General features: G+C 43.8%; 1 protein-coding gene across 6 annotated transcripts in view; it reads left to right on the forward strand.

Annotated features, from left to right (window-relative positions):
• The first annotated feature begins 1,736 nt into the window (after positions 1 to 1,736).
• The window catches only part of LOC129691605 (tetratricopeptide repeat protein 41-like), a 47,962-nt gene continuing 34,568 nt past the window's right edge, over positions 1,737 to 15,130 (forward strand). For 4 of the 6 annotated variants that reach the window (XM_055627747.1, XM_055627751.1, XM_055627750.1 and 1 more), the window contains exons 1-4: positions 1,737 to 2,022; positions 2,604 to 3,418; positions 8,654 to 8,834; positions 13,079 to 13,293. In XM_055627747.1, coding sequence (XP_055483722.1) covers positions 2,632 to 3,418; positions 8,654 to 8,834; positions 13,079 to 13,293 — 1,183 coding nt within the window. In that variant the 5' untranslated portion in view covers positions 1,737 to 2,022; positions 2,604 to 2,631. Of the gene's footprint in view, positions 2,023 to 2,435; positions 3,419 to 8,653; positions 8,835 to 13,078; positions 13,294 to 15,130 lie in introns of those variants that run through there. The other 2 variants (XM_055627749.1, XM_055627748.1) reach the window with 2 other exon arrangements.

The raw sequence follows: 15,130 nt of genomic DNA on the forward strand, positions 1-15,130 counted from the left end.
TGAAACAAAAACTTCATTTGTATTAGAGAAAAAAAATGTGGGAATAGACAAAGACATAATTCTAGTATGAAAAAAAAACTATATACAGTATTGAAGAAATGAAAATAAATGAACTTGAACCAATCTGTGACTCTGAATGAGGTTTTGCTGTGTGGTAAGTTGCAGCTCAAAGGAACACCCATTTATTGTTTCGCATGGGATCTGCTGATCTGAAATCCAGGCACACTCTGATGTGTTTGGTCTCACTGGCCTTCATTGTCCTGCTTCTACTTCCTGAGTGCTGGGACTACAGGGCTGAGCCACCCATGCCAGGATTTGCTCTCTTTCACCTATCTATCTATCTATCTATCTATCTATCTATCTATCTATCTATCTTTTTTTTTCTTCTCATTTCTTTTTCAAGACAGGGTTTCTCTGTGTAGCTCTGGCTGACCTGGACTTGCTTTGTAGACCAGGCTGGCCTTGAACTCACAGAGATCCACCTGCCTCTGCCTCCCCGAGTGCTGGGATTACAGGAGTGCACTACCGTGCCAGGCCTGTAGTTTTGTTTTGTTTTGTTATTTCACCTCTTGGCTTCTTTGGTTGAAAGTGACTCCCAGAGAGTAGATTCATTAGGTCACTGATTTTTGGCACTTGGCCATATTTGTTGCTGGTTACTTTTCTGGGTGCGTGTGTAAGCGTGCGCGCATTTATGTGCGCCCGCCTGTGCCCTCAGAGCCTGGGGAAGGGCATTGGATCCTCTAGGACTAGACTTACAGAAGGTTGTGAGCATCCATGCAGGCCCTTGAAAGTGAGAGGAGGGGGAGGGCTGGGAAGATGGCTGTCAGGCTGGTAAAGTACCTGTCGTGCAAGCCCGAGGACCTGAATTCATTCCCTAGAACCCACTCAGAAAAGGTAGGCATGGCGGCATGTGCTTATAATCCCAGGATTGGGGAGGTGGAGCCAGGCAGACCCCTGGGGCAACTTCTCAACCAATGACAGACCCTATCTCAAAAATAAGGTGAATAACACCGAAGGAACAGTATTCAAGGTGAACCCCTGGCTTCTGCCCACACAATATAGAATACTATATTCCACACACACATACTTCTTCACACACAGAAATGACCTCTGATCACATGGCAATGAGAGGTGGTAGATTTTTTTTTTGCAAGGATTGATAATTTATTTCTACCCTCCTATGTGATAAGTGAGACTTCTATTAATAAAATATCCATGGTGTTTATTCTGTCATCTTTTTAGAATTTTGGGGAAAAAAAATGTGACATCGAAAAAAACCTCTACATTGCTTCTTGTTTGTTATAAAATTCCTTATAGGCAGGTGCTTTCTACACATTGATTTATGGACTCATCACACCTCAAGTCTTACCTCTCTGAATATGGAGACATAGACACATTCTGAATCAGGCTGATCTGTGTATAAATGTTGACCTTAAGTAAGGGTAAAGGCACTTGCTCCCACGTTGATGACCTGAGTTCATTCCCCAGACCCCACATGATGGAAGGCGAGAACTGGCTCTCAAAAGTTGCCCTCTGGCTTCCACATGGTGGCTGTGGCACATGTGCGCACACGCACACACACATTCCTGGACACCCACCAATAAACGAGTAAGTAAATTCAAGCAAGCCGGCAAGCCTGCCTTTTCTCTTGGTATGACCTTGGACGCACTGTTTATCTGGTCCAGACTTTGCCCGTTGGTCTGTGTAGTAGGGTGGTGTTCCTCTTGCGGGGATTATTGAAGCAATTCAGTGCGGAGGCTTAATAGTTTTTTGTTTGTTGTTGTTGTTTTTAAGGCATGGACTTACCATGCTGGTAGGAGATCTTAGGAGCTATGTTATACTTCTGACATGTTTTGCTATATGTGAAAAGAGTAAATATAACTTTAAGAAGTGACCTTCGGTGTGGAAGTAGCTGCATGAGAAGAAGCCCATACAGCGAAGTTGTCTTGTAATTATTTTTAGCTCCTCAGGGACAGCTGTGTCATCATTGGAGTGTGTTTAGGTAGGATTAAATTCCAGTAGGTGAGTGGACTGTTGTGTGAGTTTACGTAACTGCAGATAAAGTCAGCAGGCTCATAGATGCAGACTTTCTTTGGCTGGTTTTTCCTGGGCTGATCCAGTTTATGCCTGTTTTCATCCTTCAGCTACTTGTCGCGAACCTTCTGTGTCCCCTGTTGCTCCTCACTGCATTAGGGTCCGTTTGTGGACTTGCCTTCCTTTTCTCACTGTCAGCATGTCACCTTACACGAATGTTTCCATTTCTATGGGGCAGAGGTTGTGGTTGGCCAAAGGACCTGGGATGGTGAGCGGGACTCTGGGGAAGGAGGGAGGCCTTGTGTCATTTTACCATCCAGCTTCCGACTTGTGAGTTCTTCAGCCAAAGCCTTGTGGGGAATTGGGGGAAACACAAGCTGCCTGTGACCCTAAAGTCAATCTGTCTTGCCTTTTCTACCCTTACTTTGTCTAGATTGTTTAACTGGGACGTTCTTTCCTCAAAAGACAATTTGTGTAAAGCTGACCACTTATTTATAGCAAACGCAATTAAGGAGACCCAAGCTGTGGGCCTTGGCAATTGGGCCAGGATGGAACTTGTTTTGTTCTAGGTGTGATGTCATCCCCAAGCAGCTTGTAATGGATAAGAACACAAGTGAGACTGGAGAACTGTACAGCACTCAACCCGTTTTAAAGTCCCACAAACCCATCCAGCCTTACATCTGCTCCACTCTAGATGATTTTCAAGAAGAGAGAGACTTTTTGGCCAACAACATCTTCCCTCGGCTGAATGACTTCTGCGGCCCCCGGGGCACCTACTTCAAAGCTGTGGACCTGAGATGGTCAGCCCTGAAGGCCCACAAATCCTTCACTGCCAACCTGTTCCGACAGTACTCCTGTCTCCATGCCCAGCACCTGAAGCTTTGCCTCGACTATGTGAACAAGTGCTTCCCCTTCTTCATCTGCTTGCTGGGGCAGACCTATGGAGACTTCCTCCCCGACTACTCACCCTTCGTGTTCTCCAAGGTAAAGGACTTCTCGAGTTTATCCAAGGGAGAACAGAATCTATACATTGCTGCCAAAAATGGTTATCCTTGGGTCCTGAAGACTCCCAACTGCAGCCTCACAGAGTTTGAGATCATCCAAGCAGCATTTCGGAAGCAATCTCAATTTCAATTTTTCTACTTCCGGACCTCGAACGCACTGTTGAGGACTTTAAGTAAGGAAGAAGAAAAGCTGTCCTCAGCTTCTCTGTTTTTGCAAGAGGGAAAACATAAGGTTGGAAAACTCAAGGCTAGGATCATCGGTAAAGGGCTTCCAGTCCGATTCTATAGAGACCTGGACGAGTTGGGTGACCTGGTGTTCAAGGACTGGTCGGCTGTTGTGGAAAAGCTCTATCCAGTAACTACGATCACGGAAAACATAGGTTAGTAAATGTAGAGACAGTAGACTTCCGTCAGCCTCGGGAAGTGTGTGTGTGTCAGAGGACAGCCTTTGGAGGTCCTTGCCTTTTACTTTGTTGAGGCAGCATCTCTCAGTGTGGTGATCGGCACACTCCAGTCTATCTGACCCGTAGTTTCCATCAGCATCTCTCAGCCTGGTGATCTGCATACTCCAGTCTGTCTGACCCATAGTTTTCATCCGTTCTCCTGTCTCCATCTTCCATTTTGCTGTATCCTGCAGTGCTGGATTATAGGTTCAGGTCACCTCATTGGGCTTTTTCTGTGATTTCCAGGGACAGAACTCAAGTTATCAGGCTTTTGCATCAAGCACCTTTGTCTACTGAGCCATCTCACTGGCCTAGGAAAGGAACTTTTAAATAATTGAATATAATTATTAACCATTTTATGTCATTACCTGTTGTTGTAAATCTAAAAAAATGAATGTTGGGCTATATATAATGTTTATTATTAGCCCTAAGATTATTGTGGATTATTATTTAACCCGCTATCACAAATAATAAGACACAGACACCTGTTAGATTCTATAATTGCCTTATTTACGTTGGGCCGGGCAGATATTTCACTTACACTGTCTCAATAACTTCACCATTCATCATCACCTAGCCCCCATCCAATGCCATCCACCTTAATCCTCCTCATCTGGTCTACCTTCCATCCATAATCCCATGGTACTTGCTTATATTCTTCACATGGGCCTTTTCACGCTATTATTGGAGTTTTTCATCTCGGCCCAGGTAGCTTTTTCCTCCACACTAACCTCCTCTGTTCCTGTCCCTCATCTGTTTCCTGTGATTCCCTGTCCTGTAGAGCCTGGGAGCCTTAGCCACGCCTACCCCATTCTGCCCTGCCTAGGTAGAGGCCGTTTAATCAACCAATCAGGTATGTCTTGCAAAACAAGGCTAGATGTAATCAGATCTTGAGGGCCAGTAACACCCTTTAGAGCAACCTGAAACAATCACTGCAGTCCTGTGGCATATGCTTCTCTTTTTAAATACGTATTTATTTTTATGTGAGTGTGTGTATGTGTGTCTGGCTGCACGGATGTGCACCATGTTCCTGCAGGAGCCTGAGGTCAGAAGAGAATGTCATATCCATACAACTGGAGTTATAGGCAGTTGTGAGCCTATAACTCACAGCACATGGGTGCTGGAAACTGAACGTGGGTCCTCTGCAAGGGGACTTTGGGAAATAAAAAGAAGAGCTCCTAACAGAACTGGAGACTGCTGGGAAGTTAGAGCTCTCGGAGACTCAGAACATCTAGTGTTCACGTGAGGTATAGAGGGGGGTTTTCAACAGGGTTGATTTTGTCCCCTCCCCTCTGGTCTCATTTGCAGAGAACTTTGGTTATCATGAGTGAAGGGAAGCACTCATGTCTGGTGGGTAGAAGCTGGGCATATAAATGCATAGGACAGACCTCCACATTAGAAGGCTGTCTAGCCCTAAATGCCAACGGTGCCACAGTCAGGAAAAGAAGGACCCTTTACTGTCTGGTGATGTGTATAGCTCACATTTAACCCTTAAGGTCTAGCCCTTGAAGGATAGCATTCAGGTTTGCAGATGAGCAAGTGAATGTTGCTGTACAGTGCTTAAGCGTCTTACTCAGGACTGCTAAAGAACCAATCTAGATCTTGAACTCAGGTCCCTCTGATTCTCAAATCCTTACCCACAGAATCCTTTACTACTCAGTGGAATCCTTGAACTAACAAGCTTGAGAATTTGATAGAAAGGCAGACTCTGAGGTCCACTTGAGGTCTGATGAGTTTGCATTTAAATGAGCTGACTGGAGATTTATGTGCAAGCCAAAGTAAGAAGCCCTGCCCCACATCTCGCTGCCTCCAACCAAAACGACCATGCTAGGTGTTTTTGGAAAGCAGTGTCCCGTGGGCATGCATGTGGGAGAGTGAACAGCCAGCAGCAGAGTGTGCAAGCATTCTCCACCCAGACACCCACACAGGAAGGACCTGTGATGCCAGGAAAGTACTATGAAAGGTGGGGTGTCCACATGCATGTGCTGTGTGCAGGTGGCAGGAAGGTGACTGTGCTTGGCCCCGTGCCCAAGAGATGACATATTAGTGTGGATGTGTGAAATGACAGTGCATGGGATAGTCCCGGATCCTTTCTGTGACCAGGTAGTCAAGGGACCCTGTAATGTGTAAGGAACAGATGGTGGTGAATCCAAGAATATAGACCAACATAAAGTTGTTTGTATTCAGTGATGGTCACATGAAACTGCATGTAAGCCAAACCACTGGGGACGCTAGAAAGAATATTATTATCAGTTCCTTCAGTCTTTCTGTTATAAGTGATGCCAATTAAAAGGAGGATTACAGAATTTCCGCCCATTCCATTCTACTGAATTAAAATTTACTTATAGAACCGCTGAGCCAAGGCTTAGTTCTAGTTCATGCAGGCCTTCATCCTGGTGCTCAAATGATATTCCTAGGCTTGGGTCTCAGTGTTCCTGAGCTAGGACCTGCTATCCTGATGTGTGCTCAACAACTTGAATTCCCCATCATGGAAGGAACCATGGCTGTAGCAGCTCCATGTTCAAAGTCTTAACATTGGATCATTGTGTCTCCAAGAGCTTGGGCTGGGCCATGTGTTAGTATTTGACCCAGTCACTGGTGAAAAAAAAAAAAAAAAAAAAAAGTGATGTTCTGATGAGCTGAGCCTATACCTGGAAGAGGAGTCAGGAGCATAAGATTGTGAACAGAGACTGAGGGGACCCCAGACACTAATCTGATTAATAATCACCAGTGTGTAGAAGAACCAAGCTTTTCTGTATATGTGGATTAAGGCCACCTTATTTCATTACTGTATTTTTGTTAGTCTGTAAGATTCTTTGGATGTGCATGTGTGTGTATGTGTGTATGTTGTGCACTTAGACTGCAGCAGGCCTGTGGAGGCCTGTGGAGGCCAGGGGACAGCACTGTGGAATCAGTTTTCTCTCCCTGCCAGTTTGCACTCATTTTCTGGGCTTGCTCAGCAAGGGTCTTTACCTGGTGAGTCATCTTGTTGGCCCTGTATTAGTCTATTATTATTATTTTGGTTTTATGAGACAGGGTTTCTCTGTGTAGCTCTGGCTGTTCTGGAATTCACTCTATAGGCCAGGCTGGCCTTGACTCAGAGACCCGCCTGCCACCGCTTCCCAGAACGCTAGGATCAAAGGTGTGCACTGCCACCTCCCAGCCTGATTTTGAATATTATTGAGAAGTTAGCTTATTTGAGACTTTTTTTTTCTACTTTTAGTTTTCTGTTATTGTTTGTTTGCTTGCTTTGTCTTTCACGACAGGGTTTCTCTGTGTAGTCCTAGCTGTCCTGGATCTCACTCTGCAGTCCAGAGTGACATCAAACTGAGAGATCTGCCTGCCTCTGCCTCCTGAATACTGGTCTTAACAGGCATGCAACATACTGCCAGGCTTTACTTTTAGTTTTAAATCACTTGTGTGTATGTATGTGTGAATATGCCCATGTGTAAGTGTGTGTTACATGAGTGCAGGTGTGCTCACGAGCAGGCGCCCTGCAGCTGAACTTAAAGTGATTGTAAGCCCCTTGATAGGGTGCTGGGAACTGAACTCAGGTCCTCAGCAAGAACAGCATGCACGCTTAACTGTTGAGCCATCTCTTCAGCACCTGGGCTTTATTCTTAAATGGATATATTTGCACTAAATTAATAAGAAGATACATAATGGTTAAATAATAAAAACACTTTAGAAACAGGGGTTAAGTCTTTTCCTCATGACCTTTGGTACCCTTTAATATCTCAGGTGCGGTCAGAGTCTCACAGCCTACAGCTGGGGCAGTAGTAGACCATTTGGTTAGTTGTAGTTTCTGAAAAGCAATGTAAAGTTATCTGTGTGTGTGTGTGTGTGTGTGTGTGTGTTCATGCAAATGCAGGTACATATAGAACCTAATGGTCAACCACAGGTGTAATTCTTAGGATGCCAATCACCTTATTTCAGGTTAGACTCTTGGCTCTTAGAAGAGTGATGGCCCATGCCTGTGATTGTAGCACTTAGGAAGGCAGAGGCAGGCAGATCTCTGTGAGTTCAAGGGCAGCCTAGTCAACAGAGTAAATTTCAGGACAGCCAAGGCTGAAACCCTGTCTCAAAAAAAAAAAAAAAAAAACCAAAACCAAAAACAAAAACAAAAAAAAAACAAAAACAAAAACAAAAAAAGCTGTAACAACTCATTTTCTTGTAAACACACTTTAAAAATCAATTACAAATACTTAGGGTATTCGTAGAGAAACTTGAGTGAGTGAGGGTCAAGATTAATTCGAGAGACTTGGTGAAGTGTAAGGTCCTCCTAAATTCTGTTGAAACTCGTGAAACTTGAGGCCAGTGTTGGCCAAGCTGGGTTTCTAAGTCTGTTCTGTCCCAGGGAAGCCCAGTTAGTTGTAGAGGTACAAGGGGTGCCTTCTGGACTCCACCGGACCAGCCTATGCTATGGTAGGCTGGAACACCCTGACCCCAGTCAGGCAGCAGCTGTGGAGCTGAGGCAGCAGGGAGCTGGGATGAACCTTCGTAGTCTGGCCCTCTGTATCGTACCAGGGTTTAAATGACTTCCCCAGTGGCAGAGTTGGATCTGTGCCTGTGGTTATCACCCATATTAGAAAACTTTACCCTTAAAATATGCTCTATCCTCCAACCTCTGCAGGAGGACACACATACCACAAAACTGAACTATCTTTGTACTTGCTATCAGTTTGACTAGACAACAGAATATATGTATCAATTTGTTGTTTTACGCTTGTTGCTTTGAGATCCGGAAAGTTGGATTCCATGTACAAATGGCACAAGAAAGGTTAAATGATCTGTCTGTGGTAGTGGTTCTCAGCCTGTCGGTCACAACCCCTTTGGGGACAGTGTATCAGATATTTACATTATAATTCAGAACAGTAGCAAAATTACAGGTATGAGATAGCAACAAAATAATTTGATGGTTGGAGGTTACCACAACACACACGAGGAACTATATTAAAGGGTTGCAGCATTAGGAAGGTGGAGAACCGCTGTTCTGTGGTTTGCTTTCAGTGCTTTATACAGTGGGCTGTAAAAATGGTCCAGCCATAGACAGAAGGTGACAGAGACACAGAAGGGTGGATTCTTCCTGGGCCTTTAGGAGAATCACACAGAACTGAGGCTGTAAAACTACAAATTAATACCTTCCTTATCTTTTTTTTTTTTTCTGTGAAGACTACAGACACAGTTTTGAGCATTTGTATCATGAAGAGTTTACCGAAAAGTGCAAGCAAGTGTTTGTTATTTCCAAGGAATCCAGCAGAACATTTGACATACTGGAAAGATTTGCCTTAAAGAATGCTGAACTTGAATCTGACGGTACCATAGCAAGTTCAGGGTTAGACTCCATTCTCAGGTAAGACATTCTGAATCCTAATTTATTTCATAGGGCCAAAGCAGAGCAAGCTGACTTTAATAAACTCCAGATTCAGAGCGTCTGCCCTTCCTTTTCCCATAAAGAAAGACCCTGTGAGAGAGGCTACAGCCAGACACCTCAGCAGTGCGGCATCTGAATCAAGACACCAATAGGCATGCTAATATGGAAGTGGGAAATCTCACAGGACCACCCCTAGACAGAGAACTGCAAGTAACTAACTACAGCTGAAACAGGAGAATTAGTCTCCCGGGGAGCGAGCTTTCCAATTTGTTACCTAATACCAAGAGGTCAGCCCTGAAATCACATACATGCAAACAACGCTGAACAAACTCAGCAGGTTATACTTATATATTTATGCATGTGTATATGCATATATCACAATAATAACAAAAGAAAAAGAGGACACAAGTGAGGGGCATGGGAAGATAGGGAGGGGAAATTTATGTAATTATATTTTAATTTGAAAAAATGCAAAAATGTAAGTAAAAAATTGGGTTAAAGAAAGAAAAAAAGAAAGGAAAAAAGACCATGAAACCCATGCCTCAGTTAGGAGGTAAGAGATCACTCTGCCTTTTTGGAGTTTACTGTGTTTTACATGCTTTCTTCCAGTGCTCTCAAGATTAACAGTCTCTGAAGGGCAGAGGACCTGTCTTTTTTTTAGTCCCATACATCAAAAATTTGTTTAACTAATTCCTGAGAATTATGGTGTAAACAAAAGCAACTAGGGATATGAGTATGTTTGGATAGTATTATGTCATTTACAACATGTTTCTACATGTGTCGTTTTAAATTATATTAATATATTCACCAAAAACTCATTAAAATATGGACAGTATCATGTGTGGATTAATGAGGAATCAAGTTACTCACATTTCATAACTCCTTTTTGGTGTACCTGGTGTTCTGTACAGTACTGCCAGCCCCTTATCTCTTCCACCAATGGTGACCATAGACCCCTGTTTGCCGCCCACAGGCACCGATAAAAAGAGGTAACAGTAAGAGAAAGTTGTCTGTAGTGTCTCTCCAAGTCTTATTTCTAAAGAGGGGAAGGCATCCTCGAATTTTTTTTTTTTTTATTCTCCTTCTCTGGCTCTTACTGTACATCTGATTTAGTGTGTAAAAATTTTGTGATTTGAAACAAAGCCACAGTAGTTAGGACAGTATAGGCTGGCCTTTGCAGTTACTGGCATAGGCTTACTACTTCATCACAGAGTGACCAGTGTGCTTTCTGCTGGTTCTGGGTGCTCACGCTAAGAGAAAGACAATTTATTTGGTTACTACAGCATGATACCCAGCCAATGTCTTTAATACTATAGGAGAAATATATAAATTGTAGGTTAAACATGTTAGGCTTGGACAGCCAAGTCCACTGAAGCAGAGAGTGAGGGAGATAAGAGTGGGGACAGAAAGGGAGGTGTTTTTTTTTTTTTTTTTTTTTTTTGGATACTGGATGTGTTCTGGAGTTAAACAGTAATGATGTTTGTACAGCCTCATAAAATGAAAACCAGCCAAGTGTGACTTTAATACTGAGGTTTTTGCTTTGTACATTAGTTCTTATTTTGTTTATTATTTTTGAGCAGTTCATCATTCAAATAAATTTTATTGCAATTGAATTCAAATCACACAGTAAAAGCACAATGATTAGATGGTCTGTTTTATCTGTGTGGAAGCATTTAGGGCTCGGTTTCCTTTGCTATCTGGAACAGTGCTCTGTACTCTGTGTTCCTGAATACTGCGTGGAAGTCAATAGAAGAATGTTCTTTGTTCCAAGTTGCAAAGCATGGGCTTAATACCAACTTTTTTTTTTTTTTTTTAACTTATCTCTTTCTCTTTCAACTCGATCTTTCTGTATGGCCCTGGCTGGCCTCAAACTCACTATATAGTTAGTCTAGGCTGACCTTAAACTTCTGAGTAGTCTCTGCCTCCTGAGTACTGAAATTACAAGCATGTGCCAACACACCAGGTCATACATGAAACTTTTATCAATACATTTTTGTAACCATTTGTTGTTGAGAAGGAACCATGGTTGAGTCTGTCTCTGGCTGTGCAGGTGCATCACATATGTCTTTGTCCTCACTGATTTGACCTGCCTGGTGCCACATACAGTTTCCGACTCATGGATGCTCCAGTGAACAAAAGAACTAAAATCCCTGCCTCTGTGCTATCTGATCCTAGACACTGGAACTAAGCAGCATGTGTGAAGAGTGTTCAGTATGCTCCATGTCTGCAAGGGCCAATGGAGCAGTATGGAACACTGGAATGAAAGCGCCAGCTGATGGAGCGAGGGAAAGCCCTAGGTGACAAGGTGATGTTTGCATAGCTAACAGAATAAGGAAGGCAGCCAGCTATGCAAACATGGCCTGGAAGAACATTCCAGACGGAAGTAATTGTAAATACAGAAGTCCTGAGGCCACAGAAGCAGCAGAGACGCCAGGCAGCTGCCGGGAACACAGTGGGGATGACGTTGGAGATGAACTGATGGATCGTCTGCTGTCACAGGCCCCTAGCTGCCATTCTGCAGTAAGCTCACTCTGCTGAGGGCACAGGCAAGAGCAGGCTCAAGATGAAATCCTACTTTTGAAAACAACTGGTGACAGGATTTAAGTAATAGAGCATTGATTTCCAGTTCCTATCAAGGAAGACTGAATTCTTGTGAAATCACTACTTTTTAATAACTCAAGTTAGAAGTTTTTATTTCAATGAGTGTTTTTAACCAGTCTTTTTGGATCGCTGAATCTGAGTTCAGGCTCACATGGTTTGTTTCATTCATCCAATCATTTATCCATTCAACAGTTTGTTGTCAGGTGCTATGCTAGTCAATGGTAAGATAATTCTGGGACTATCCTCATGGTATGTACTGTCGGTGAAAAGTCACTACACACACACAAACACATGTGCATACACACATGCACAGGCATACACATGTTCTGTATCACTGGGACTAGGGATTGAACCTAGAGTCTCATGTGTATGAGCACTGTTCCACTGAACTATAGCCCCAGGCATTTTTCCTTTTCCTTTTTTTTTTTCCTCTTGAAATAGAATCTCACTTCACTATCTAGGACAGCCTTAGCTTGTGATCACCCTACTTCAGCATCCCAAATAGCAGAGATTCCGTGTCAGCTTCACAAAGCCTAAGTGATACATGCTAATCTAACACAATCAACAGTATGAGGTGATGGCGCGTGATTCCCAGCACTGGGGAATGTGAGGGAAGAGCGTCAGGAGTTCAGGATCATCCTTAGCTACTTAGAAAGTTTGAGGCCAGCCTGAGTAATGTGAGACCCTGTCTCAAAAAAAAAAAAAAAAAAAAAAAAAAAAGTAAATGAAGCAAGTAAGTTTAAATCACAAGGCTAGAGTCTCCATCATGATATTCACAGACCTGAGGAGCCTCTGCATGTGCAGAGACTTCACTAAAAAAAATAAAGCACTTTAGAATGTTCAACCATCCTGACATACGTGGCTGGTGGCGGCCACCACATCTTTACTCCCAGCACTCAGGAGGCAGAGGCAGGCAGATCTGTGTGAGTTTGAGGTCAGCCTGGTCTGCAGAGTGATTCCAGGACAGCCAAGCCTACACAGAGAAACCCTGTCTTTAAAAAAACCAAAACAACAAACAAACAAACAAAACCCACTGTCTTGAAAAAAAAAGTGTCAGTGAGGGAAGAAGCACAGAGACAAGCTCTCGCCAGAACACAGACCACTGTCAAAGGCAGCTACCAGTCACCACACACTGGCGAAGGCGCAGCGCTTCTCAGTCAGCAGTGGTGGCGGTTAGCTGGAACTCCAGTTCTGTGGGTTTCAGAGTGATGTTCATTCTTGGTGTACGGACACTCCTGTTCCTCATCCTCTTCCAGGGTGATGCGTAAGCCACCAAGGATAGCCTGATGGTAGTGAGATGGGCAAAGCAGATGGACAGTGGGCTGCGGGGGGCGGGGGGCATTTTTCTCCCTTGGCTTTGACCATAGTTGAAGTTCATGTCGGGTAATCCTAGGATCTAGCCAGAGGAACCTTCCTAAATTACCAAGTCTCCCCTCTCATAATCTCGTATCTTACAAAACTGCAGCTAAAGGAGGAATGGCTTCTAGGAGCCAACTGAAGCCCACCTAACTTAGGCCAGAGCTTCACATCTCTTGGAAGGAAAATGTATCCCAGAAATGTATCTTCCCTCCTTCCCTCTGCTTTCAATATTTGTGCTTACCATTTACCCTTCTGTTTTTCAGAATAAATTCTCTTCCAACTTACAAGTCTATCTTGCTCTTGTCTGGGGAACGTGGCTGTGGGAAGTCTACTCTGATCGGCAACTGGGTCAGTTATTTCAAAAAGAAGTATCCTGGAGTGTTGCTGATCCCGTACTTTGTGGGAAGCTCGTGTGAGAGCAGTGACATTATGTCCGTGATCCATTACTTCATCATGGAGCTGCAGGACAGAGCCCATGGTGAGCAGCCTTCTGGGCAGAAAGTGCACAAAGCCCCACCCCCATGCTTTCTGCTCTCCACTTTCACTTTACAGTAATACCAATATGTCTCCTTCAAACACCTCAGGCACTTGTCAAACTAAAGCCAAAAAGCTCTTAAGACCAGAAAAAAAAAATTATTTGATAAAAGTATGAATCTTGCAGGGTGCAGTGGCATACACCTGTGATCCCAGCACTCTGGGAGACAGAGGCAGGCAGATCTCTGTGAGTTCGAGGCCAGCCTGGTCTACAAAGTGAATCTAGGACAGCCAAGGGTACACAGAGAAACTCTGTCTTGAAAACAAACAAACAAACAAAAAGTATGAATCCTAATATAAAAAGGAAAATCAGTAAAAATATGTCTTTTTCCCATGAAGTTAAAACAGTGACACAAAGGATAATTAGCATAATTTTTCAAGCATCAGCTGAATCAGAACAGTTCTTGCTCTTGCGCTTGTGGCTGGCATCTCTTGTTTTGATGTAAATCCCCTATGGCCTCACCCGTACATCTTGCTCCTCCCTTCCTAGAACTCGTTCTTCCCAGGTAATAGTCTATAGGTGTCTCTTAAATGAGGAACATTGTGCTCCCTGGAGGAAACAGAGGCTGTGTCTGAGAGGCCCGACTCCTCTGCTTTGGGCTAGCCCAGTGGTTCTCAACCCTTTCATATAGTTCCTCATTCTGTGGTGACCCCAACCATAAAATTATGTTTATTGTTTTTTCATAACTGTAACTTTGCTTCTGTTACGAATTGCAATGTGCATATCTCACACAAGTTATCTGATGCCTGTGAAAGGGTTATTTGACTCTCAAAGGGTCACGCCCCACAGGTTGTGAACTGCTGGGCTAGAGAAGGGGACAGATGGAAAAGGCACACTTGTCCCTTCAAAGTCCAGGCCTGGACTCCCACTGCCATCTTTTGGTAAGAAGTTGGCCACAAGATATCAGGCAGGGTTAGAAGGCTAAGCCCTCTCTAAGGAAGGGATGGTGTTCGTGGGACAGGTAACCTTTGTCTCTGCTACGCTCTTTGGGAACATCTCACAGTCTAAGGGCCCAACCATATGGAAATCAGAAGAAAGAACACTGTAGGCAAAGGGGAAAACTAAAGTAATACTGTAGTTCCAGAGCTGGAAACAGGATGAGCTAGAAATGGACAGAGGACCAGTATAGCCAGACAACAATGGACGGCATGGTCTGTCAGACAAAGCAGTGAAGGCAGGGCTGCTTCATATGAGAGGGAGTTTTGCAGGGCAGAGTATCAGGAGTGGGTAGAGCCTGAGTTTTAAGCAGGAGCATGATGTGACTTGGTACCAAATCAATATGATGTATGGGAAACGGATGCAGGGAAGCAAGCTTGCAGACACTTATTATTGGTTATTGAAATGGTTGACAGCAATAGCAGTGGAGAAGGGCTGTGTGTAGTTTGAGAATTTGCTGAAGAATTGGAGGTCGGTTGAAGGAAATGGGGGAACCGAGGGTAACCCCCATCTCTAGGCTTGAGAAAACCAAATGAAAGGCAAAGGAGACAGTGTGTGTGTGTCTGCGCGTGCGTGCGCATGTGTGGGGGGGCAGGTTTGGAGGAAGTCAAGGGTTCTACTTTGGATGTGTGGTGTTTGAGATGCAAGGTGTGCTGTGCCAGTCATGGGGTCCCTGTGCTGTGTGCTTCATTCTGTCCTGGGAGCCTGAGAACCTGTATTCAAACCTATGCCACTGCTTACTAGTCACATGGCCTTGGCTAAGTCATTTTAACTCTCTGTGGCTTGGCTCCCATTTGGTTTTGATTTTTTTTTTTTTTTTTTTTTTTTTTTTTTTTTTTTTTTT

This window comes from Psammomys obesus, unplaced genomic scaffold (assembly GCF_907164565.1).
Source record: "Psammomys obesus unplaced genomic scaffold, mPsaObe1.curated_primary_1811, whole genome shotgun sequence".
NCBI classification, from domain to species: domain Eukaryota; kingdom Metazoa; phylum Chordata; class Mammalia; order Rodentia; family Muridae; genus Psammomys; species Psammomys obesus.